Source organism: Mesoplodon mirus (assembly GCF_964341445.2).
Source record: "Mesoplodon mirus genome assembly, chromosome: 3".
NCBI lineage: Eukaryota > Metazoa > Chordata > Mammalia > Artiodactyla > Ziphiidae > Mesoplodon > Mesoplodon mirus.
In genome coordinates this window covers 21,767,565-21,792,244 of record NC_138978.1, presented here as the reverse complement: position 1 = coordinate 21,792,244, position 24,680 = coordinate 21,767,565, and the positions used below count along the sequence as shown (strand labels likewise).

Sequence of the window (24,680 nt, the reverse complement as noted above, 5' to 3'; positions counted from 1 at the left end):
ATTAAAAAGCCAGTTTAGTTCTTGTGTCTTTTCTCCTCCAAGGTCCCCTTGTGAAAATTGTTTATAGAAAAAAAAATTCGCAGAATTTCTCAAATTGACAAGAACTCTTGTGTAGAAGAGGGAGACAGGCGATTAAACCTGCTTTACTCAATTTGGTATGAGATGAATTCAGAAGGTTTATGTAAGTTTCCAAAGTAATATTCTGTGGCCTTTTACTGTTAGCCCTGCTGGGAGGAGGAAGCCAGTTGCTTTAACGGTATAGCTGCTAATCCAAATGTCTGTATCAGTTAGCAAATTGGTTGCCTCTTAAAACCAACGGTCCTATTGTTATTTCAGTAGGATTAATTATGTGCATTCTAATAATATTACAGTCATAACAATTTTTTATACAATAAAAACAAGACACGGGAAAAAGCAATTTTATTTTTTAATTTCATGCTTCAAATTCCTGTATGTACATTAAGTACTATTATATAAACTTGTCTTTAGGATATCATTACTTGATATGGGCAATATTATCTCACCTGAATTTATCTGGAGAAATACAACTTACCCATTCTGCTTAAAAGTATCAAAAAAGCTGCCAAATGAGAAAAGAGGGCACCTACACTCATATTCTAAACAGACCCCCCGACACACTTTCCTTTTAATTTACTATTGGGTTGGCTGTTATAATTAGCGCTTATCTTTAAGGTAAGCAAAACATGTTATCATGGTATTAGGCAAGAAATTGCATCTTTTGCAATGAGTGGTCCCCTGGGTTGCACCTGTTGACCAAAAAAAAAAAAAACCAACACTGGCATTGTACACTATACTCCTAGGTTACACAAATTGTTGAAAGCCAAAATGAATCTTGTAAGAGGAACCTCTTAATAGTTAATCTTTGGGCTTAAGAAATTAAAATAATCCCATACTGCATTTCACATCTCTCAAAAATAGGAAGTGTTTTAGCAGCTTAAAACCTTTTCAGTTATATAAAACTTCTTACACTAGGATTTACTTTGAAATATAGTTTACAGCAAGATCAAATATAGTATACGTACAGTGGCACTTTAGCACAAGGGCAAACTTTAAAAACAAGGTATTTTTGGACCTTTAAAATTAGGCCATAGTATAAAAAGAGTCCATGTCTTACATTCAGCAAATTCATACTAAAATATTCTATTTTTGTAGGATAAATGCCAACAAAACTTTACATATGCTACAAGTTTATTACATATATTTACATGGCTCTTTCCTAGGTACATAAAACTTTCACATTATACAGCTCCCAACTTTAAACAAGCTTTGCAGGGATGATTTGAAGCCAGATCACTGTCAGAATAGCTTGTGCAGTGCCATAATACTAAAATGTATTCTGAAAGCTACTCGGTGAACACCGAATACTATTTCTATAAAAAATGGTTTCGGTGCATTTGTTGGCAGACACCTATCCACTGCACATCAGTAACAGGGACAATGGGGTATACTGTTTCATTCTATAGCCCCTAGTGCCCTTTCCGCCTTCTCCACCATACAGTTCACTAAAATACAACTATACTCTAAAAAAAAATTCACATTTTCTTTTGGCAGTGCATCAGATCGTTGGCATATTAACTGGTTTAGGTGTTTCTAGGACATTAAACTTTCAAATATTCAACTAGTTTTCAACCCCTGTATGTCTTAACTGGATGCTTATAATCACATTTACCAGATCTCAACAAGGCAATCTGCTGATCCATGAGTGATAATCTTAAGTTACTATTTTCCCCCAACAGGCAATAGAAAAAGTTGATTCCTTTACCATTCCCCAAATCGAAACTTGACTGGTTTCACTTGAATGGTTACTCAATTGAAAACACTTAGTATTGATATGAAGTACAATTATCAATAATTTAGTTATTTTAAGTTGCACTGATTCTACCATCACAGTGCACATAACACACAAAACAGTTAAGTCTAATTATATTTTCTACATTAATTAGCAGTTTTACAGATTAAATTCCCTAGTGAATTTGGTCTGAGACAATTGCCAATTACCCTTAAATATGACTAAATTTAAACACATTAATTCATTTTACACCTGTACTTTAAGTAAGGTTTTAAGTTGAAATGTCATTATTTCTTTATCAGAAGGATTAAAGGAAACAGGAACCCAGTGGCTTGGTGGTTTAGGAAGAACACTTGGTGATGGCGGCTCACTAAATTTGGCTCCAGCATAGTTCTGATTAGTCTGAGACTTAAAAAGTAAGGTGGGACTTGATAAGCTAGAGTTCCAGTTTTGATTATTGGGAAAATTTTTGTTCTTCCCCCCACTTTGCATGGCCTGCCATGCAGCTGCTGATGAATTATAAGTATGTCCTCTTTCCTTTTTCTTATGAACAATCTTCATCTGAGAATTCTGATCCTTGGTCTTCTGTCTACTAAGCTGTTGTTGGTTCTTACTAACATTTCTAGACTGAGGGGCTGGAATGTTATACCTCTCTCCACCACCCATCTTCAGCTTCTTTGTCACCTGTAAGTGAATGCAAACAAAATATTGAGTAGAGTTCCACTTCAAATAGTTCAAAACTTTAAGAAACTTCAATAGCTCCAATTTGTAACTCCAGAAATCTTGGGTAAGACTCAAATACGTACTATTCAGCTGCTTTAACTTCACTATACTGTTCACACTTCATTACATGCACTTTATTACCTTCCTAAGAACAGTGAGCTTATCCACAAATCTGAATAATCCTCTATTTAAAAACAAAAACAGTTTAGGATGAGTCCATCATAAAATGCCCCATTACAACGGGAAGTTTTTGATACCTTTCAGTCTGCTTTTCAGATTGCAGGATTTCCACCACCTGTCCTCTTCCTTGCTGCCACGCCCAGGATAATAGATGTTGCTTTCTGATAGATCCTTTCCTTTGTCTCAATACAGAAGTTTTCATGGGCCGACCTGCTGAGTTCAGCCTAGGAGCTGAGGCCAACATCTGAGTCTCCTCAGCACACAAGTTTGAGAGAAGTCTTAGCTAGAAAAGCAAATATTTCATTATTTCAATTCAAAAACACAGGAGAAAGTGATCGTTGATATTTACTACAGAAATAAAGAGTGACTACTTCCTGGACTAAAAGGCAGAAAATAAAGTCTCTAAAGATGGCTTTGACCTTGTAACTGTCATCATTTAAAAACCCTCAAGATCCAGGAAACCCTGAGGAATCTGGGGAGGGGTGTCCGCCAAATCCCGCAACAAGTTGCATCTTCTTCCTAGGAACCTTTCAGATTCTCACATGGATTTTGTGACCAAAATGTTAAACCACGGAGGCATTAACCTTTACAGCCATGCCAAGAAATAGGCTTAAAATCTTTCCTAAAGACCATGTTTTGAAAGTTCCACCAGAATTTCCCTTGGACACATCACATATCTATTTTCACAAAGCCTCCTCTCCCAACGTGTCTACGTCATGCAGCTCTTCCTTTGGTTATGAACTCTTGACTCCTCCCCGTCTTAAAATAAGTTTCACAAGCCGTAACAAGCGAAGTCAGTTCTTAAATACAAAAAAAATGCCTCCCTATCGTGAACATTAAACATTCGAGATTTCATTTGATATTCCAAGAAACCAAGTTATCGAACAAATAAGAAGCCCTCTTTTCGAAAAGGTGAGAGGCCCCTCCAGACTATGTTAACAGCCCTAAAGAAATTAGTTCCCGGATCGTGAGTCATTCCGAACGCGAGCCCGGAAAGTTCGGTTCTGCCGACGGCGCTGGGCTTCCGAGCGGCTCAGCGTTCCTCGAGCCCGGCCCGAGAACCCGCTCCTCCGGGCCGCTCGCGCCCGCCCGGCCTCGGATCTCGCCTCCTTCCCCCAACAATGGGGAGCGCGGCCGCCAACATGGCCGCACCCGCCGCGCCGCCGCCACTCACCGACTTCGAACCCGGGACTACGGCGGCGGCGGCTCCTGCTCGGCGTCGAAGCCCCCCTCCCCTTCCAGGGAGAGACGAGGCACGGAACGAGCGAAGCCCACGAGCACCGACGAGACAGCTGCAGGCCACCTGGGCGTCCCGACCGACCTTCCCCTTCTGCCTCTACCGACAAAATGGAGGCGGCGGTGAGCGCTAGAGCGGGGCCGGGGGGCGCGGCGGCCAATCAAAACACGCTTTTGCGCGGCCCGGCCAATGATACGCGGGCCGCCGCCTGTTGCTGGGGCCCGACGGGGCCGGGGGAGGGGAGGTGGTCGCGGCCGAGGGTTTGAAATCCTCCCCGAGAAGAGCATGTCGGGAACGACCGCCGCGGCACCGGCCGGCTACCGGGTGACACTGGCCTCTCCCGGAGGTACCCGTCCGTCCTCGCCCGGCACTACAGAATACGGCCAACGCCACCCCCTCGTGGCGACTCCGGGGCCCGAGCCCGGCGCGCCGGGGAAGGGGCGTAAGCCGCCCGCCCGGGCAGCGGCTTTCACCCGGGCTGCCCGGCTCGCGGGGCCCGCGGCCCTTGGAACCCGATGGTTCCCCGCCGTGGGGAGTCAGCGAAGGGGCTTTGAGTTCCCGAGTTAAGTTCACCGAGCCGTGTACCCGATCTCTTACTGATGGAAGGTACTCCAGCAAGTTGATTTCTGAAGCTGGCCCCTGGCCACTTAGTCCTGACACTCCTGTCACTCTGTTCCCCGGCCACGGGGACTTCTTTGCAGCTCTCCAGCTTGCGGTTCCCCTGCGGTTCCCTCTTGTCCTCCCTGCCCGCAGCCTCGAAATTCTTGAGTAGTTGCCTCCCTTGTGAAGGCGTTTCCGACACAGGTGCGGATCAAGTTAATCAGTTCCTCTTTTGTGTCCCACTGGCCCTGAACTTCAGTCACACGGTGTGGTGGCTACGTGTCTGCCCATCTCCACACACACACCTCTTTCTCCGAGCGCAGAGCACACTGTAAGCGCACAAGAAGCATCTGTTGCGAGAATGGGGCTCCCTTATTCCCCTTTCTGCCCAGTTTGTAAGTGAAAGCGGGGAGAAAAGGTAGAGTTCAGTTGATTATGCGACCAAGGTGCAGGGAAAAGGAAAAGGGCAACTTCTTTGGAGTAAATGGATAGCAACCCAGAGTCTGTGTTTTAAAGAACACCAATTTCTATGAACATGTACGCATTTTTGTTACAGGATTTATATGTACTTTTTATTTGTTACAGGATTTATATGTACTTTTCATAAGTCCCACATAATTCGTTTTTTAATCTTCAGTTTTTCTGCTACCATCATCCCCCACCCCTATGTTCTTGTAGCCATGGACCTTAATTAAGTTTCTTAAGAAAACCAATTTAAAAGAGGAGTTTGTTAATCAAATTAATTAGGTGAAATGTGTAGAATAGAAAAGAGGGCTTCCCTGGTGGCGCAGTGGTTGAGAGTCCGCCTGCTGATGCAGGGGACACGGGTTCGTGCCCCGGTCCAGGAAGCTCCCACATGCCGCGGAGCGGCTGGGCCATGTGAGCCATGGCCGCTGAGCTTGCGGGTCCGGAGCCTGTGCTCCGCAACGGGAGAGGCCACAACAGTGAGAGGCCCGCGTACCGCAAAAAAAAAAAAAAAGAAAAAGAAAAGAAAAGATATTTTTGAGCATGGGACTTTCAGCTGCTAATCATTATAGTCAAGTAGGATGTACATAGTAAGCGACCTTACTGAAAGTGTAAATCTATTTCCTAAAAATTCAAGAAGTTGGCTTAGACATCCAGCCAGATTACAGCCAGGTTGTATTTAATGGATTCAAGACTTTGACTTAAAAGACCCTTACAATATATTTTTTAATATAGTGCTTTGTAAAATGAACAGTCTGGTTTCAGTCTGAGCACTTCTCTTTTCTAATTCTTTTTTATTATCATCATCCAAATATCTTTCAAATTCATCCCTCCTATACTCCTGCCTCGCCCTCCTTTCTACCCTCATGGATCTGATTGTGTTACTTTAAAACAACAACAAACACTGCATTGGCCCCAAATTGTATTACAAAATTAAATCACCTTCCAGATCTTACCTGTATAAACATACGGGTAATGTCTTGGATGCTTGTAAACACACATGATGTACCGTATTGGATACTTACTCCGCCTCCCTCTGCCCTGTGGTAAATTGTTTTGCTTACATCATTTCATTTAATTTTCACAAATTGTGGAGTAGGTGCTATTTTGATCTCCACTGTACAGATCCAAAATCTGAGGCTCAGTTTAAAGCTGAAAGCCACACACTAAGGCTCCAGAGCCCACCCTGTGTTCCCTGCAGCATCCGTGTCACCTCTGTGTCCTCCCCAGGGCCCCAAATGTGCTTTGCCCAGAGCAGACACTGACTGGCTGCTGACTCGGGTGCTGGGGAAGCTTGGGCAGGGTGAAGCCTCCATCTTGCCGTCTGGCTGAGCCAGCTTCTCTGCCAGAAGGTCAGAGTCAGGCTGCGCGCCAAAGACTGCCGTTAAAGCCTTTACCATGTCCCAGACTCCCAGGAGCCTCCCAATATAGCTCCAGTCTCATCCTTCATTAATATTTACCAAGTACCCACAACAGCTCAGAACTGGAGAGCAGGAGTTAAAAATCACATCCTTTTCAGGACATCTGATACAGCCTCTGCCTGTCCCAGGCTGGGCTTTAAAGTCGGTTCCACCAACACGATCCAATTAGTGATTCTCAGATCAAATAGGAAAATGTTGATATAAACAAACAGCTCTCAGGATGTCGATCAGCCACCAATACTGGGCACCAAATGCATAATAAATGCGTGGGTGTTTAATACCAAGCATTTATTTAACAAAGATTTACCTGGTGCCTTCTTTGAGGCAGGCACTCCGCCAAGCCCTGGGAATACAACAGTGAATGAGGCTCCATCCGAGCCCTAAAAAACTCAAAAAGCTTTTCCCTTTACCACTTTTCAGAGAGGGAAGCTGGTGACTGAGGAGATTCATTTCCTCAGTTCTTCCCCAGAGAGTCAAGGACAGGCAGTCCTAACTGTATGCAAACATAAAAATCAACCTGCTAACACTGCGAAGGAGTGCAGCTTCCAGACCTTGTGCTCAGACCCTGTAGAATGGAAGGTAAAAGGAGAGGCTTTCCACACTCGCTGAAATCCTTTCCCCCGAGAATCTGTTTTGAATTATGTATCTGTGGGAGCTAAAAATCAACATTACCTACCTAATCTGTAAGTAGAAGTGAGCCAAAAGACATTTCTGAAAGTCCAGCTTTGGAGGACTGGCAAGGTGCAGGCTGATGCTTATTCTATTCAGACCCCACAAGGGCCAGAGCAAGTGAGACAAACACCCGAGTTTGCCAAATATTTGGAACAAGTCTCTAGTTGAACTGACTGGCTTTCGGGCTGGATCACTTACCCCGCCAGGGTGTCTCTCACAAAACAAGCCAGTTTGGTTCTGTTTCTTCCTCAAGCTCATCTGTGAATTCAGAGGACAGCTTTGAATGCTTGCAGGTCTGTCAGCTGATGGCTTATTTCATTTAGGGCAAGCAAGTTCTTGGCACCTGCCAAGAGTAAAGTGGACGGACAACCTGCCTGATGTTTTGATGTGTGTTAGGACTCTTATCTTGTTACCAAACTGGTATCAAAACACACGCACAGTGGTTTTGTTTCCTGGGGAAGCAGCTGCTGCACGCTCCCCAGTTGCTCACACATTCCAGAGCGGTTGCAAATCAGTCCTCAGCCATTACAGCCATTTCGGTCTAATTACTAAATGGGGCACAGGAAGTCAGTGTGAAACTCCCACACTTCCTCTGACTCTGACCCAGCGATTCTCAATCTTCAGTACCTTTAAAGGGTTCTGCTGCCTGGACCCCCAAGCCAGGATCAGAATCTTTGAGGATGGGTGCTTGGGTGTTCCAGTTCCAGCTGAAGGCTGGCAGAATATGCCACTCCTAAATATGCCACTTTGGCAAAATGATTATTTTGAGCTAAAGGCACTTGAAAAACAGCAGGTGCAGGAAGGGTGCTCTGACCCTCCTCCCCTTTTCTTCCTGAAAGCGGGAGAAAACGCCCTTGTGAAAGATGCCCTTCCTGGGCTTCCCTGGTTTCGCAGTGGTTAAGAATCCACCTGCCAATGCAGGGGACACAGGTTCAGTCCCTGGTCTGGGAAGATCCCACATGCCGGTGAGCAACTAAGCCCGTGGGCCACAACTACTGAGCCTGAGTTCTAGAGCCTGCGAGCCACAACTACCGGAGCCCACGCGCCTAGAGCCCATGCTCCGCAACAAGAGAAGCCACCGCAATGAGATGCCCGCGCACTGCAACGAAGAGTAGCCCCCGCTCACCGCAACTAGAGAAAGCCCACGCGCAGCAACAAAGACCCAACACAGCCAGAAAAAAAAAAAAAAAAAAAAAAAGATACCCTTTCCTATACCAAGAGGAAAGAAATGTTCTTATCACCAGAGATGGGTGGGGAGGGGTGGGGAGGGTGTCAAGGCCAAGAGAATTCTGTGCAAACAGACCTTGTCAGAGTAAGTCTGGAACCGAGCAGACCCCTGTGGGCCACCCCCCACCCCTCCCCAAGTATTGATACAAAGGCCCATTCACATCTCCTGCTTCTTGTTTATAGAAAAGCTGAAGTCTCCCAGGCCTCCCTGAGTCACAAAAGAGCAGGCTGAAGCAGCTAATGATTAGGACAATAGAGTCACAGACTCAGTGTCTGATGCACCTTCCTGAGTTGTTTTACAGATACTGTAACTGCCACCAGAGGGAAAAAGCTAACTGCATGATGACCAGACTGCAGCTGTGACATATAAACTGCTCCATCTTGAGCAGTAGTGAAACTATGGCTAGCACAGCTCCAAGAACTGGCCTTAAGAGAATGGGATTAACACTACTGCTCATAATAATCTATGTCTTTGTGGGCATCAAAATAATTATAGCTTGTTCTGCCCATATATGTAAAGGGGCGAGACAGCTGTCAGCAGGGAGATGCTACATACCCGTGTCGACATCTTCCACTCTAAGAATACAGTGCCCTATGTCAGCATGAAGAAGTTACAGAAGATGGACTTTCACCCACGATCCCATAGAGATGGAATAATGTTCTGACAAGCGGGGATTTGTGAGCAGCTTTTGGCAGAAAAAAGCTCTTTGCAGGAAAGAGCTCTCTGCAGGAGGCACCCCTTTATCTTGACACTAATCTTAAACCAGGCATCCCCATGCTCTACTCATCTCCGGCCCTAGTACCCCTTTTAAATCTTTTGATCACACAATAATTTGCCTAGCTTGTTGGTTCTTTCCATCATGAGTGAAGTAGAAATGAAGAATAAGAAAAATAAGAATAACAGATGATCAGATCTCTTTCCTAGCTTCCCCTTCAGTAATCTCTTAAACCGTATGAACAAAATAGCATCTAAATAAAGATCATGAGTCCCCAAGGGCTTATTTTACTTAAAATTCATTTGGCCTTTGGCTTATTTCTAAATAAAGAAATAAAGATCAGGAGGAGTGACAAGCCTGCACAGGGGTGTATGGGGACGGCTCTGGCCCCCGATCTCAGTGGTTAACTAACATTACTTCCCTGTTTCCTTTTAAAAACTTTCATGGCCGAGCAGAAACTTCAGATGTGGTTTTGGAGGATGCTGAGTCCACCTTCTCCCCAGGTTGCCGGCATTCGGTTTAAAGGCAACTTTCCTTTCTATCAACACTGATAGAGTATTGATTTTGTAGGCAGTGAAGAGTGGGACCAAATTCAGTAACAACTCTTATCTTCTTTTAGACTCTCCATATATTTTAGTTACTTTTCCACAGTTGCCTGCCTTTGTTCAATCTAGTAGAAAAGCATTTAGGATTTACCACTTCTTGGGGTCTTCATTTCCCCATGAAGGCTCCGCATCACATAAAACATATTAAATAGACTTGAATGTTTCTACCTTGTTAGTCTGCTTTACATCAGTTTAATTCTCAGGTCCAGCTGAAGAGCTTACGAAAGTGCAGGTAAAGTTTTGCCTACCGTGCATCTGATTCCAGTGTCTCACTCTGGTTGACAGCTCCTGCTCTAAGTTTTTCTAAGGGCAATCCCCTAGCATGGGGATGTATGTGTGAAGGATGTATGTGTGATGTATGTGTGAAGCCCCTTTGTCCTCCATAATCCTCAAAGGTGGTGATCACACAAACAATTGGAAAAAGTGAGAAACTAGCTCCTGAACACCCAGAGGTACTTAGATTAACTTCATAAAGTGTGTGTCTCACAAGTGGACTCCAGGCTCTACCAGCAAGCTCCCTGCTAGTCCACTGAGCCAAGCTGTCTATTCCTTGGCCCACTGCAGGGGCTGAGCTCCCAGTCCTTCAGGTCAGAAGCTGTGTGAACAGCGAGATGGGAAGCAATGTTTAGAAGAACAACCAAAACAGGCTCAGACGGGCAACTGGATTGATAATAACAGGAAATCTGGGACACTCACCGAAAAAATATAGTGGGAGATGAGAGCCATCTACTTATATTGGGTTAGCCAAAAAGTTCATTCAGGTTTTTCCGTAACAACTTACGGAATATATAAGGTCATGACCATACCTGTCTCCCAACTAGTCACACCCAGGGCATGAGGAAGAGGCACACAGTCCTCAGCTCAGAAGTCGTTGGAGTCGCTAAAGAGAATCAGATGAGATATGAGCCCCCTCAAACTCTCACATCATGTCTGCTCAGCTTGACAATCTCTGAATTCCTGCAGATATCTTGCCTTGTCACTTTCTACTTTGTGTTGCTTTGTACTGTAGCACCTAGCGCTTGTTTTTTTTAATTTAAAAAATTTTTGTCTGTGTTGGGTCTTCATTGCTAAGTGCGGGCTTTCTCTAGTTGCGGTGAGCAGGGGCTACTCTTCATTGCGGTGCACGGGCTTCTCATTGCAGTGGCTTCTCTTGTTGCAGAGCATGGGCTCTAGGCGCGTGGGCTTCTGTAGTTGTGACACGCGGGCTCAGTAGTTGTGGCTCACGGGCTTAGTTGTTTTGTGGCATGTGGGATCTTCCTGGACCAGGGATGGAACCTGTGTTCGCTGCATTGGCAGGCAGATTCTCAACCACTGCGCCACCAGGGAAGCCCCACGTAGCACTTTTAACACTTTCCAAATCTACACTATCAGAGTGCTTTCACAAGCATTATTACAATCTTGGCATTAGCTCTACAGGAGAGGTGTTATTACCATTCTACAGATGAAGAAACTAAGGCTCAGAGAGACTTTTTCAAGTCAGCAACAAAGATCTTCTCTCTTAAACATTTTTATTGGAGTTTATCTTGTTACATAAGTAACGTGTGTTAACTGTAGAAAAGGCAGATAAACAAAAAAATAAAATAAAACATCTTACCTTCCAGATAAGCACAGAGATAAGGCTTTCAGAGGACGTCCTTCCAGCCTTTTTTCTATACTGAGAAGCAGTATGGAGTGGTAAGAGCACAGACTCCAAAGCCTGTCCAGAGTCAAATCTCAGCTCTGTGACTTGCTGGCATATGACCTTGGCAGGATTTTTAACCTCTCTGTGCTTTAATTTCCTCATCTGTAAAATGGGGATAATACAATACCTAATAGTGTAGGGAATTAACTAAGTCAACATCCTTGGAGTACTTAGAACAATGCCTGGCACATAGAAAGCCCTCTGTTATTGAGCTTTTTTTTTTTTTTCTTGTTATAAGAATAGTAATAAATGGCATGTGTTCTTTTGTTATCTGACTTTTTTTTTTCACTTTTTTTTTTTTTTTTTTTTTTTTTTTTTTTGCGGTATGTGGGCCTCTCACTGTTGTGGCCTCTCCCGTTGCAGAACACAGGCTCCAGACACGCAGGCTCAGTGGCCATGGCTCACAGGCCCAGCTGCTCTGTGGCATGTGGGATCTTCCTGGACCGGGGCACGAACCCGTGTCCCCTGCATCGGCAGGCGGCCTCTCAACCACTGCGCCACCAGGGAAGCCCCAACTTCATACTTTTGCTTGTGGATATTCAGTTTTCCTAGCACATTTGTTGAAAAGACTGTCCTCTCTCCACTGAATGGTCTTGGCACCCCTGTTGGAAATCATGTGACCATATATGTGAGGGTTTATTTCTAGGCTCTCTATTCTATTCCATGGATCTGTGTGTCTATGTTTATGCCAGTTTCCCATTGTTTTGATTACTGTAGCTTTGTAGTAAGTATTGAAATCAGAAAGTGTGAGATATCCAACTTTGTTCTTCCATTTTCAGGATTGTTTTGGCTACTCAGGGTCCCTAACATCTCACCACTTTTGCTATATTCTGTTTATTGGAAGCTAGTCACTGAGTCCAGCCCACAGTCAAGAGGAGGAAAGGATGTAAATACAATTGTCTCTCAGTATATGCAGGGGTTTGGTCCCAGGACCCCCTCAGATACCAAAATCTGTGGATGTTCAACTTCCTTGTATAAAATGGCATAGTAGTTGCTTATAACCGAGGCACACCCTCCCATATACTTTAAATCACCTCTAGATTACTTATAACACCTAATACAATGTAAATATTATGTAAATAGTTGTAAACACAATGTAAATGCTATGTAAATAGCTGTCTGCTTGTGGCAAATTTAAGTTTTCCTTTTTGAAACTTTCTGGAATTTTTTCCCCCTGGAATATTTTCAATCTGTGGTTGGCTGAATCCAGGGATGCAGAACCCATGGATACAGAGGGCTGACTGTACCAGGACGCAGGGGTTACTGGGAGCCATTTTAGGGGCTGCCTACGAGAAGAGCTAACATTTACTGAGGATTTAATATACTAAGCCACATACATGTACATATACTCATTTAATCCTGACAATAACCCTGGAAATCTTTAACTATAATTAGACCTAGTTTGTACCAGAAGGCATTGAGGTTTAAACAGATTAAACTGTTTACCTATGGCCCCACAGCTACAAAATGATGGGGTTGAGATTCAAACCCAGCCTGTCTGATTCCAAAGCTGTTGTTTTTAGCTGTCGTACTATCCATGCACACTTGGCTGTTTCAATAGCTCAGGTGAATGTAAAACGTTATCGGTTATAATTTAGAGCTTAAATTTACAATTGCCAAAAGTCTCAGATGACTGTTCATGAGCAGAAGAATGAGCTCTTTCACCTGCATTTAACACTAGTCAAATGAATCCTATTTTAGTTCAATGTCAACTTGTTAAGGAAGTTTGCTACTCACTGTGGAAAATGAGTGACAAGCCCACTAACACAAACATGTTGAAGAATTTCCCTTCTTGCTACACTGGAAATGGTATAGGCTCTCCAGACTTCTTCTTTTCTTCTTTTTTTTTTTAACTTTTTTTTTTTAATTATTTTTTATTTATTTTTTTGGCTGCGTTGGGTCTTCATTGCTGTGCACGGGCTTTCTCTAGTTGTGGTGAGTAGGGGCCACTCTTTGTTGCCATGCACAGGCCTATTGTGGTGGCTCCTCTTGTTGCAGAGCACAGGCTCTAGGCACGCAGGCTCAGTAGTTGTGGCTCGCGGGCTCTATAGCACAGGCTCAGCAGTTGTGGCACACGGGCTTAGTTGCTCCACGGCATGTGTGATCTTCCCGGACCAGGGCTCGAACCCATGTCCCCTGCATTGGCAGGCAGATTCTTAACCACTGAGCCACCAGGGAAGCCCTCTTTTTTTATATTTATTTATTTATTTATTTGGTTGCACCACATCTTAGTTGCAGAAGGCAGGCTCCTTAGTTGTGGCATGGGAACTCTTAGTTGTGGCATGCATGTGGGATCTAGTTCCCTGACCAGGGATCGAACCAGGCCCCCCTGCATTGGGAGCGCAGAGTCTTATCCACTGAGCCACCAGGTCGTCCCAGTTCTCACGACTTCTATAAGAAGAGCCTCAGCTTGAGGGAAACTTTTGGACCTAACTTCATGGGCAGCTCATAACATCAAATCTCTCGAACTTCCCCAGAGCTTCTGGATCAGGTCACACACAAGAGAACTTTGAAAAAACAGGTTTCCACAGAACCTCTGGGCCTGAGAGAGTTCTGCGTTCAAATAACTTCTCCCCCACCTCCTCCCCATTCAGATTCTGCTGCTTGTGAACGGAAGGTCCTCTTCCTACCCTGAGGAATGTGTCCAGGAAAGTCTGCTGGAGCCATAAAGACTCTCTGCTTCTCTTTCTTCCCCTTCTGTTGAGACCGCATCCGCAAAGTCTCAGCAAGAAAATGATACGTTGAGTTTTAAAGCCCAGGATAGAAAGCGTGGTTTAGAAGTGTTTCAGGAACACTGAAAAAAAAATTTTTTTATGTGTTTTTGAAAGGTGTTCTTGTTTTCATTACACTGTAATGAGCAGATATAATTGCCTTAGCCCTTCAGCTTAAACAAGGAATCCACTCCATCCACTCTTTTTTCCTGAGCTCCAATTCAGTCCTCGGAGCTGGATTGGATCCTTTGCGGGTGCAGTGATGAATGAGACATGGATCTTGCCTTTAAGGCATTTTGACAACAGGAGTCAGAAATGAGAGCAACTTTGTACACTGTACAGCAGAGCAAGCCAAGTGCTCTGAGTGAGCCACAAAGAACTATAAATAAGTTTCTTCACGTTTTGCCCACAGCACTACTTTCATTTAGAGAAGTCCTTTCACTTACTTTCACAAGCTCTCCTTGAGGTCCACCCCACCCCACTGGGTCAACACAATGTTAAGAGCACAAGCTCTGGAGCTGGACAGCCTGGTTTTGAATCCCAGCCCTGCCACTCAAATGATGCACAGCCTTGGGCAAGTAACTTAATGTCTCTCGGTCAGGTTCCTCATTGGGAAAATGGAGATGATAATCTATATCTCACTGGGTGATTGTGAGGATTAAGGGAAGTGGTGTGTTTAAAGGGCTCAAAGCCCAGGAGGTATAGAGCATTTAATAACGTTAGCAGTTACAGCATTTCCCTTCCATAAATGAGGAACCTGAGGTTTAGCTGACTTAGGCAAACTGACTTGCCCAGAATCATTCAGCTAGTAGCCAGTGGACCAGGGCTTGAACCCAAGAATTCTCATACCAAGTCCAATGCTCTTTCTGTTGTTCAGCAGCCTGAAAGCTATGGGAGTTCAGAACTTGACCCCGGGTCTGGGAAAAGGGGTTGGGGGGGCGGGTGGGCAATGGAAATCCAGGGAGGTTTCCTAAGACAGCGTGGAATGGAGATTGTCCTTGAGTTCCCATATACGAAAACCTTCATCTAAAGATAAATTCGAAAAGATACATGCACCTCAATGTTCACATCAGCACTATTTACAATAGCCAAGACATGGAAGCAACCTAAATGTCCACCAAGAGATGAATGGATAAAGAAGATGTGGTACATATATGCAATGGAATACTACTCAGTCATTAAAAATAGTGAAATAATGCCATTTGCGGCAACATGGATGGACCTAGAGATTATCATACTAAGTGAAGTAAGCCAGACAGAGAAAGACAAATATGATATGATATCACTTACATGTGGAATCTAAAAAAAAAAAAAGATACAAATGAACTTATTTACAAAACAGAAATAGACCCACAGACATAGAAAACAAATTTATGGCTACCAAAGGGGAAAGGGGTGGAGGAGGGATCAATTAGGAGGTTGGAATTAACATATACACACCACTATAAATAAAATAGATAACCAAAAAGGACCTACTCTATAGCACAGGGAACTGTACTCAATATTTTGTAAGCACCTATAAGGGAAAAGAATCTGTAAAAGAATATATGTATATCTATATCTATCTATCTATCACTTGGCTGTACACCTGAAACTAACACAACATTGTAAACCAACTATACTTCAATAAAATAAAAAATAAAGATTTCTTCCAACAACAACTCAGTTTGACAGTGTATCCTCTTAAAAGTATTAGTGTAATTTCTTTCTTCACGTCGTACATTCAATTACTTTTCATAGCTCCCTCCTCTGTGTTTTCAAATACACAGTGCACACTTCTATTATAGCACTCATTGGAGGGTATTTGGGTTACCTACGGTTCTAGTTACTATTGTTGCCTAATAAGTCACCCCAAAGCTTAATGGTTTAAAGCAACAGCAATGGTTTTATTATCTCTCCAAGTTTCTGTGGGTCCAGCATACAGGAAGGATCGACTGGGCAGATTGACTTCGGTCTCTCATGTGGTTGCTGGTGGCAGATGGTGGATGAAGCCTACTGGACATCTCTCTGTCTTCGTGGTCTCTCACAGCCTCTCCTTGTGGTCTCTCCACATGGGCGAGTTTGGGCTTCCACACAGCACGGCAACCTCAGGGCTGTCAGATCCTTTACATGGTAACTGAAGTTTTCAAGAGCGAGGGTTCCCAGCCTTGCAAGTCACATAGCATCACTTCTGGCATACTCTTTCAGTTAAAATAATCACAAAAGTCCTCCTAATTTCAAGAGGAGGTGACATAAACCTCACCTCTCAATGGGAGAAGTCATACAGATGGGAGACTTTGTTTAGGTCGTCTCTGGATAATGCAGTCTGCCAGTCTTGCTTTTGTGTCCACCTTCCATGCTAGAACACTGGTGCATTCATTCACTCATGCAGTCATTTGTTCACTCATCAAACATTTGTTGATTGCCTACTATGTGTCAAGCACTAAGCCGGTCCCTTTATATAGATTATTTCATCTAATCTTCATGTCAGCCCTTTGAAGCCAGTGCATTATCCCATTTAACAAGTGAGGAAACTAAAGCTCAGAATGGTGCAGTGATTTGCCCGAGGCCACACAAATAATGGAGAAGCAGTGATTTTAACCCAGAACTGCCCATTCCAGAGCCTATGCCCATTCCTTACACCAGGCCACGCTCCCAGCTTCAATACAACCTGGTCGCCTGTAGGGCCTTTCGATCTGATCTGCACCTTGGTGAGTCTCCTTGTCCTCCATTCCCCCAGCCTAGGTGAGTGGCTGGGAAAAGGAATGAGGAAGACACTGCCTGGGACCAGTGGGAAGAAACCCCAAGTCCTGGGCCAGCCATGGGCCTTACATTTGTGGTTCCAGAGGTTCTGGCTGCACAGTGCATGATTGGGACTCATGCCCTTATTGATTCACCTATTCACACATGGCAAATAAGGTTTATTTCAGTGCCAACTCCAGTGGACAGTGGCAGCCTGGAGTGCTGTATTGTGGAGGATTGTGAGTAGCACTGGGCTCAGCAGGAATAAGGGCCTCTATCGACTAGTCATGGCTACCATGGGCATGCAACTGGGAGTTGCAACTCAACTCTCGGCCCTTGCATCCACCTTCCCAATATTATAAAATTACATCTCTTTTCTTATGGGAGGATACTAGGATGCAAGCACCATGAGGGCAAGGACTTTGTTTTGTTTACTGCTGTAACCCCAGCACCTAGAACAGGGCCCAATGGGAATTAGGATCTCTATAAACACTCATTGAATAAAAGAGACAGTTATGACATAGAAGTTAAATGGGTTGACTCCATGGGTTTGAATTTTAGCTCTGCCCCTTGCTGGCTGGATAACATTGGGTAAGTCATTTTATTTAACCTTTCTGAGGTTCAGCTACTTCATTCACTCATTTGTTCATTCAATAAATATTAGTTGAACACCTAGTATGTACCAAACACCGTTCTAGGCATTGGGGATGTAGAAGTGACCAAAATAGACATAGATCCCTGCCCTCGTGGAGTTTATATTTTAGGGAAGAGAAACAGACAAGTGAACAAATAAGTGAAATATAGAGATTTATAGAAAGGACCTTTGGATAAATACAAGTTTCTGGCTTTCAGACCATAATGCTAAACTGGATTAAAATGCAAAGAGAAAAAGGCAAATCAGAGTATCCAAGAACAATGAGAGAATATCAAAAGTTATAAGATATGCTTACTTGGACTACCAGAAGGAGAAGAAAGAAAGAATGGAGTAGAAGAAATATTTGAAATATTAATGGCTGGTAACTTTCCAAAATTAATAACAGACACTAAACCACAGATCCAAGAAGCACAGAAGTCTTATCCAATGAGGTAAATACCCCCAAATGCACAGCTAGACATATCATATTAAAAATGCAGAAAACCAAAGACAAAGAGAAAATCTTGAAAGGTGTCAGGAAGTTGGGGATAGTGTGATAGAAAGAATACCTTATCTATAGAGGAACAAAGATAATAATTACACCAGACCTCTCATCCAAAACCAGGAAAGCAAGAAGAGAGTGGAGTGAATAATTCAGTGTGTTGAGAGAAAAAAACGCATGAACCTAGAATTCTATCCAGCAAAATTATCCTTCGAAAGTAAATGAGAAATGAAGACTCTCAGACAAACAAGAACTGAGGGAATTAATTGCTAGTAGATTTTCTCTGCAAGAAATTTTGAAAGAAGTTATTCAAGAAGAAGTAAAATATAGGTCAGAAACTTGGATGCACATAAAGAAGAGCAATGTAGGAGGAATAAATGAAGAACTCTTCAAGAACTGAGTAGGCATTCAATATCACTTTGAATGTTGGAATAAATGAATGAGTGAGTAATAGTAAATGTCAGCCTTTTAAATAAAGTGTTTGGTGATATTTCAAAATATATATATATATATATAGTGGGTGTCAGATGATGATAAGTGTTTGTTTGCTTTGGCCGTGTTGGGTCTTCGTTGCTGCACGCGGGCTTTCTCTAGTTGCAGCGAGTAGGGGCTACTCTTCTTTGTGGTGCGCGGGCTCTCATTGCGGTGGCTTCCCTTGTTGCGGAGCATGGGCTCTAGGTGCTCGGGTTTCGGTAGTTGCGGCACGCAGGCCCTAGGGTTTGCAGGCTTCAGTAGTTGTGGCACACAGGCTCTAGAGCGCAGGCTCAGTAGCTGTGGCACACGGGTTTAGTTGCTCCGCAGCATGTGGGATCTTCCCGGACCAGGGATCGAACCCATGTCCCCTGTATTGGCAGGCGGATTCTTAACCGCTGCGCCACCAGGGAAGTCCTTGATAAGTGCTTTGAAGAAACATAAATCGAAGCAGGAGGACAGGAAACCATGAAGTAAAGTAGAAGATTTGCCTCCTGGCCTATAAGACCCTTTGAAGATTTTAATCCAGGGCACGAAGGATGGTAGACCTCATCTCAGCCAAGTCACCTGGACCTCCTTCTAACGCCTTCGTAGGAAAGACTGTATTTCCATATGTAATGTAATATGGATATATGATCTTTATTGCTAAGACTTGTGAGGTTTTCTCACAAATGAAAAAGTGTTTGTTGAAAAGTTTAGTTATATGCCTTGACTCCTTCCAGGCCTACCCAAATCCTTTCCCCTATAGATCTTCCCTGCTAGGTCACAAGTCCCACTTCTTAATCTTTTTTTTTTTTAATTTATTGTCTGCATTGGGTTTTCGTTGCTGTGCGCGGGCTTTCTCTAGTTGCAGTGAGCGGGGGCTACTCTTTGTTGCGGTGCACGGGCTTCTCATTGAGGTGGCTTCTCTTGTTGCGGAGTATGGGCTCTAGGCTGTGGGCTTCAGTAGTTGTGGCTCACGGGCTTAGTTGCTCCGCGGCACGTGGGCTCTTCCCAGACCAGGGCTTGAACCCGTGTCCCCTGCATTGGCAGGCGGATTCTTAATCACTGCGCCACCAGGGAAGTCCCCTCAATCTGTTTTTATTTTTGTTTTTGTTTTCTTGAATGCTTATATCTGTCAATTAGCTGGTAGGTATCTATTTGTCTGCTTATGTGTCTAGAACTGTGCACAGTGAGGGTTCAATACCTGGAGGTTGTTTTTATTTTCCTTTCATTTATTCAATGGACGTTTACTAAGTACCTACTGAAAGTCAGAGCTGGGAGGTCCACCCCATCCTCTAATTTTACAGAAGAAGCATCTAAGGCTCAGACTTGTTCAAGATCACACAGCCAGGATGAGGCAGAACTAGAACTTGAACCCCAGTCCAGTCTTGCCTCCACCGTTGCTTCCTCAACCATTCAGGTATTCCCCACAATCCCTTGCTTGTGGACTGTTTCCTATGGCCTCTCATGGGTCCTGAAAGCTATTGGAAAATTATTCATGACACTTGTTAAAGATGGTAAGAAAGGCTTTATTCAAGGGCTGGGGGTGGGGGAGCATTATGATGAGTGTAGGGACCACAGCAATGGTTTTTTGCAGCGGGAGAGAGATCGGACTCAGCTCTGAATACAGTATGGGCACGTGGGGATTTCTAGCCAAGGGGCAGGGTGGGTGTGAGTGGATGGAAAATTACTAAGAGGCAACATCAGGAGTAAGGGGTGTCGGGGGTGGGATTCTGGCTAAACTGCCCTAACAGGATTCCTGCTGAAGGCCGGCCAGGGCGATCAGACATCACCTGGGGCTGGTGGAGGCTGAGGAACCCAATTAGATATGGAGGGAGATCAGCCATGGAGGATGGGGGATTCTAACTAAACCAACCTCGCAGGATTCTTGCGAAAACTGGACAGCACAGAGATGAACATGAAAGTCCAAAAGTTGAAGCCTGATTGAAAAGTTCAGGGGAGCCTGAGTAGAATTTGGTCCAGGAGAGAATCTTTGCTGCTATTCAGTCTACCATTAAAAACCGTGAAATAGTTTAGTCAACTTTCTTTTCTTGGAAGGTTCAAGATAAACCTATCGGCAGCTTCTTGAGCCCACTCTGAGTCAGGAGTTTCCAGCCAGTTGGACACTTTGGAATCTGCCCAGAGTGGAAACCACCTTTGCTGACCCTAAGCTTGCTTAATCACCTGGCCCAGCCAGTCAGGCGTCAGCAAGTGCCTCCCTCTGACCCATTTCCCTCGACCCTGCACGGAGGCCTTGGATGCTACCTCCTCTTTGTTTAGAGAACGGTTCTTCCTGCTCCTCCCTGCCTTGGGGCTTATTTTGTCCTCAGCCTTAACTCTCTTTGCCCTCTCTGCATTTCTCTGAATTGGGAAGTGAAAAGAGAGTTCTCTGCTCTCCCCACTCCTCCAGGACATTGCCCGCTACTCAAACCGCCCCCACCCCACTCAGGCTGCGTTCTCCTGTTCCCTGTTCCCTACGTCTTGCTGATCACATGTGTCTTGTGCCTTTTGGACTCCTCCGTAGACCCAAGCACAGTTCTAGACACAGAAGTAGGCAAATAAATACCTCCCAGCTATTTGACAGATGTAACCGTTCAAGAAAAAAACAAAAACAAAAACAGATTGAGAAGTGGGATTTGTGACCTAGCAGGGAAGATCTATAGGGAAAAGGATTTGGGTAGGCCTGGAAGAAGGAGTCAAGATCAGACAGAAAAGCAGGAGGGAGAGGGCACTGCAGGCTGGGATGACAGCATAACCAAAGATGCAGAGGCAGTGATATGCAGGCGGGTCAGAATTCCAGACCTGGACAGGAGGCCCTCTAACAAGTGTTTGCAAATTTCAGTGTGTGGGTGATTAAAAATTATGTTTTTGGCTACAAATAACATTTTAAAGAATAAAACAGAGTAGATTTGAAGAGAATAAAGAGGATTATTACTGTTACATGAAATTGATGCTGTAATTTTATTCATAGCATGTAAATGTTATTATTATTATTTTTAGATAGTTGGTTATTTAAGTAATTAAATTGCTATTTAAGTACAATTTTCCTTTTTTACTAATGCTTGCCGCATGTGAAGGAAATATTAGATATGGTAATCACTTGGATCTGTCTTTCAAGTAATTCAGAGAAGCACACGATGCATGTTCAACAACCTCACCCGACGCTGGCATAGCCTCAGCTCCACATAGCTAGCTCATAATTCATATGCTCTTCGCCAGAGCAGGAAACCAAAGTCCTGAGAGAAGTAACGGAATCAATTTAAGATGATCTTGCATGATTCACTTTTATTTCCCTTGGAAAGACCCACAGAAGTAAAGGATATGGGGGAGAGGGAGGAAGGACAGCTGGGTCAATGTTGTATTGTGTCCTGGAGGCTAATCTTTCTTTTTAAATTAAGTTTTACTGGAGTATAGTTGACTTACAATGTTGTGTTACTTTCTGCTGTACAGCAAAGTGAATCAGTTATGCATACACATATATCCACTATTTTTTAGATTCTTTTCCCATGTAGGTCATTACAGAGTACTGTGAAGAGTTCCCTGTGCTGACGAAGTGAGAGAGTGGCATGGACATACATACACTACCAAATGTAAAATAGATAGCTAGTGGGAAGCAGCCGCATAGCACAGGGAGATCAGCTCGGTGCTTTGTGACCACCTAGAGGGGTGGGATAGGGAGGGTGGGAGGGAGACGCAAGAGGGAGGAGATATGGGGATACATGTATATGTATAGCTGATTCACTTTGTTATAAAGCAGAAACTAGCATACCATTGTAAAGCAATTATACTTCAATAAAGATGTTTTTTAAAAAAGCTCAGGGGCTTCCCTGGTGGCGCAGTGGTTGAGAGTCTGCCTGCCGATGCAGGGGACACGGTTCGTGCCCCGGTCCGGGAAGATCCCACATGTCGCGGAGCGGCTGGGCCCGTGAGCCATGGCCGCTGAGCCTGCGCGTCCGGAGCCTGTGCTCCACAACGGGAGAGGCCACAACAGTGAGAGGCCCGCGTATCGCAAAAAAAAAAAAAAAAGCTCAAGAAATGAAAGTTATTCCAAAAAAAAAAAAAAAAATGAGTTCCCTGTGATGTACCCTAGGCCTTTATTAGTTATCTATTTTACATATAGTCGTGTGTGTATGTCGATACCAATCTCCCAATTTATCCCTTCCCCCGCTTTCCCCCCTGGTAACCATAAGTTTGTTTTCTACATCTGTGACTCTATTTCTGTTTTGTAAATAAGTTCATCTGTAACATTTTTTTTAGATACCATATATAAACGATATCATATGATATTTGTTTTTCTCTGTCTGACTTGCTTCACTCAGCATGACAATCTCTAAGACCATCCATGTTGCTGCAAATGGCATTATTTCATTCTTTTTTATGACCGAGTGTAAATGTTAGAAATGTACTGGGTCATAATGTAAAATGAATTTTTCATGGATTACAGTAAAAAAATTTTTTTCTTTAACTTTTACTAAACCAGCCTGTTCATTTCACAGATGAGGGGACTGGGGCTCATAGAGAGAGCTAGGGCAGCCCTGGGGACCCGACACAGATCTCCTGACCCCTGGTGCTCTTCCACAAAGCATCCCACCCCCTGAGCTAAGGGAGCAGATAGAACTCAGCTCTTAAGCACTATGGCTCCCATTATTTTTCCCTCCCCGGGGACACTCCCCAGTTTTTCATTCAACACACACTTGTTGAGCGCCCACCATGGGTTGGGCATTTGTGCCAGGTACTGGGATAGTATGAAGTTTACGATGGGAATGTAGGATTTACTGCCTGACGTTGGTTTTCTCTTGGGTTAACTTTTAAATTTTTTGTTCTGATTGGGGACATTGAAGAAAAATTACTCTGACAATTGTTAAAATGGTAAGGAAAACTTTGTTCAGGAATACTGCGATAGGAATATTGCAATAAGGAAGAGAGATGGGGCTCAACTCCAAATACAGCAAAGGCAGCTGGGGATTTAAAGCCAAGGAGCAGGGTGAGGGTGCCAGTGGGTTGAAAGTTACTAAGAAGAGATATTGAGGGTAGGGGGATTCTTGCTAAAGGCAGGCCAAGGACTGAGACATCAAAGTTGGGGGATGAGGGAACTTTCCTGGTGGTCCAGTGGTTAAAACTCCACACTTCCACTGCAGGTCCCTGGTCAGGGAACTAAGCTCCTGAATGCCACGTGGCCAAAAAAACAAAACAAAGCTGGGGGATGAGGGATTTGAAAAGATATCAATGGTGGGAGGGGAGGATGACTTAGTAGCCTTCTTTGCTAAGACTGGGCTGGGCAGGCCTAAGGCAGGACAGGGGCCAACATCAAGGCCTAGTTGAAAAGGGGACTCAGAGGAACCTGTCTACAGTTTGGTCGGGGAGAGAGTCTTAGTGATGGCATCCATATCTGTCTTATTAATCTTGTGTTTACAGTTATCCCTGATATTTATACGGTGCTTTCCATTTTTTGCACTTAGTTGCTAGGTAGTATTAGTACAAAGGAAAACTGAAGTTCAAGGAAATTAAGTAACTTGATCAAGGTCACACAGCTGTTCAGTGGCAGAACTGGGAATGGACGCCCAGGTCCATCTGCTTCAGAGCCCAGACGCTTAACCGCTGTGCTGCATTGCTTCTCATGGCCAGACCCAGTTGGAAAATCCAAATCCAGTACTCTGCTACTGAAGATGCCTGCCACAGGTTCTGATTGGGAGCCCAGATGTTATCTGCCTGCGCTTGCACTGCTGTCTGAGCCCAGTGGTGAGAGAGAGGCTATTATTAAACTCTCTCAGGTCCCTGAGCCTAGCAGGCTCAGATCTGCCCTCAGCCCCTGCCGATGCCGTTATTTATAAGAGCTGATTGTTTCCCCGCTGCGGCTGGGCTCTGCCCCCAGGGCAAAGGGCCGATGGAAATACCCACATGCTTTGCCTGGGCACCAGAGCTCAAAGTTTGGCTCCAGATTCAGGTTCTGTTGATCCACCCTCTAATTCCTCTTTTTAGCCGTCCTCTCTCCTCCGTCCCCAAGTCCCCCACAGGCATGTTGAGGCCCTCAGCACCTCTGGCCTGGATTTGGCGGCAGCGGAGAGAAAAAGATCAAAAAGCTAGCAGTGGCTCTCTGGTTCCCTGCAGTGGGATCGGAAGCAGGCATTTTTGTCTTCTCCCTCACATATATTTTAAATTTCCCAAATGTCTGCAATGAGAATTATTACACTTTTAGGGGGGCCCCTTGGGTGAGTTTACTGTCTTAAGTAGCCCCCTCCAGTCTAGGATACCTTCCTCGCAGGTAAATGATTCATTGATGGACTGAATTTCTTTTATCCACCTTCCTCCTGCGCTCTCCTCT

The 24,680-nt window shown here is 44.3% G+C and overlaps 2 protein-coding genes across 2 annotated transcripts in view; one reads left to right on the top strand and one right to left on the bottom strand.

Annotated features, from left to right (window-relative positions):
* Positions 1-403: 403 nt before the first annotated feature.
* PNRC2 (proline rich nuclear receptor coactivator 2) lies at positions 404-4,046 on the bottom strand. Its single transcript, XM_082613294.1, has 3 exons — positions 3,888-4,046; positions 2,791-2,996; positions 404-2,494 (listed from the first exon to the last, which is right to left on the bottom strand). Exon 3 carries the CDS (start codon positions 2,474-2,476, stop codon positions 2,057-2,059), a length of 420 nt encoding a protein of 139 aa, XP_082469420.1. The 5' UTR covers positions 2,477-2,494; positions 2,791-2,996; positions 3,888-4,046; the 3' UTR covers positions 404-2,056.
* Positions 4,021-24,680, top strand: part of CNR2 (cannabinoid receptor 2) — a 49,726-nt gene continuing 29,066 nt past the window's right edge. Inside the window, exon 1 of the mRNA XM_082613292.1 lies at positions 4,021-4,072. Within this exon, the coding sequence (XP_082469418.1) occupies positions 4,061-4,072 (12 nt within the window). The 5' untranslated portion in view covers positions 4,021-4,060. The remainder of the gene's footprint in view (positions 4,073-24,680) is intronic.

What these genes read in the sequence shown, in the direction of transcription:
- PNRC2 (XM_082613294.1), bottom strand. Translation starts at nt 2,476, where the DNA reads ATGGGTGGTGGAGAGAGGTATAACATTCCAGCCCCTCAGTCTAGAAAT.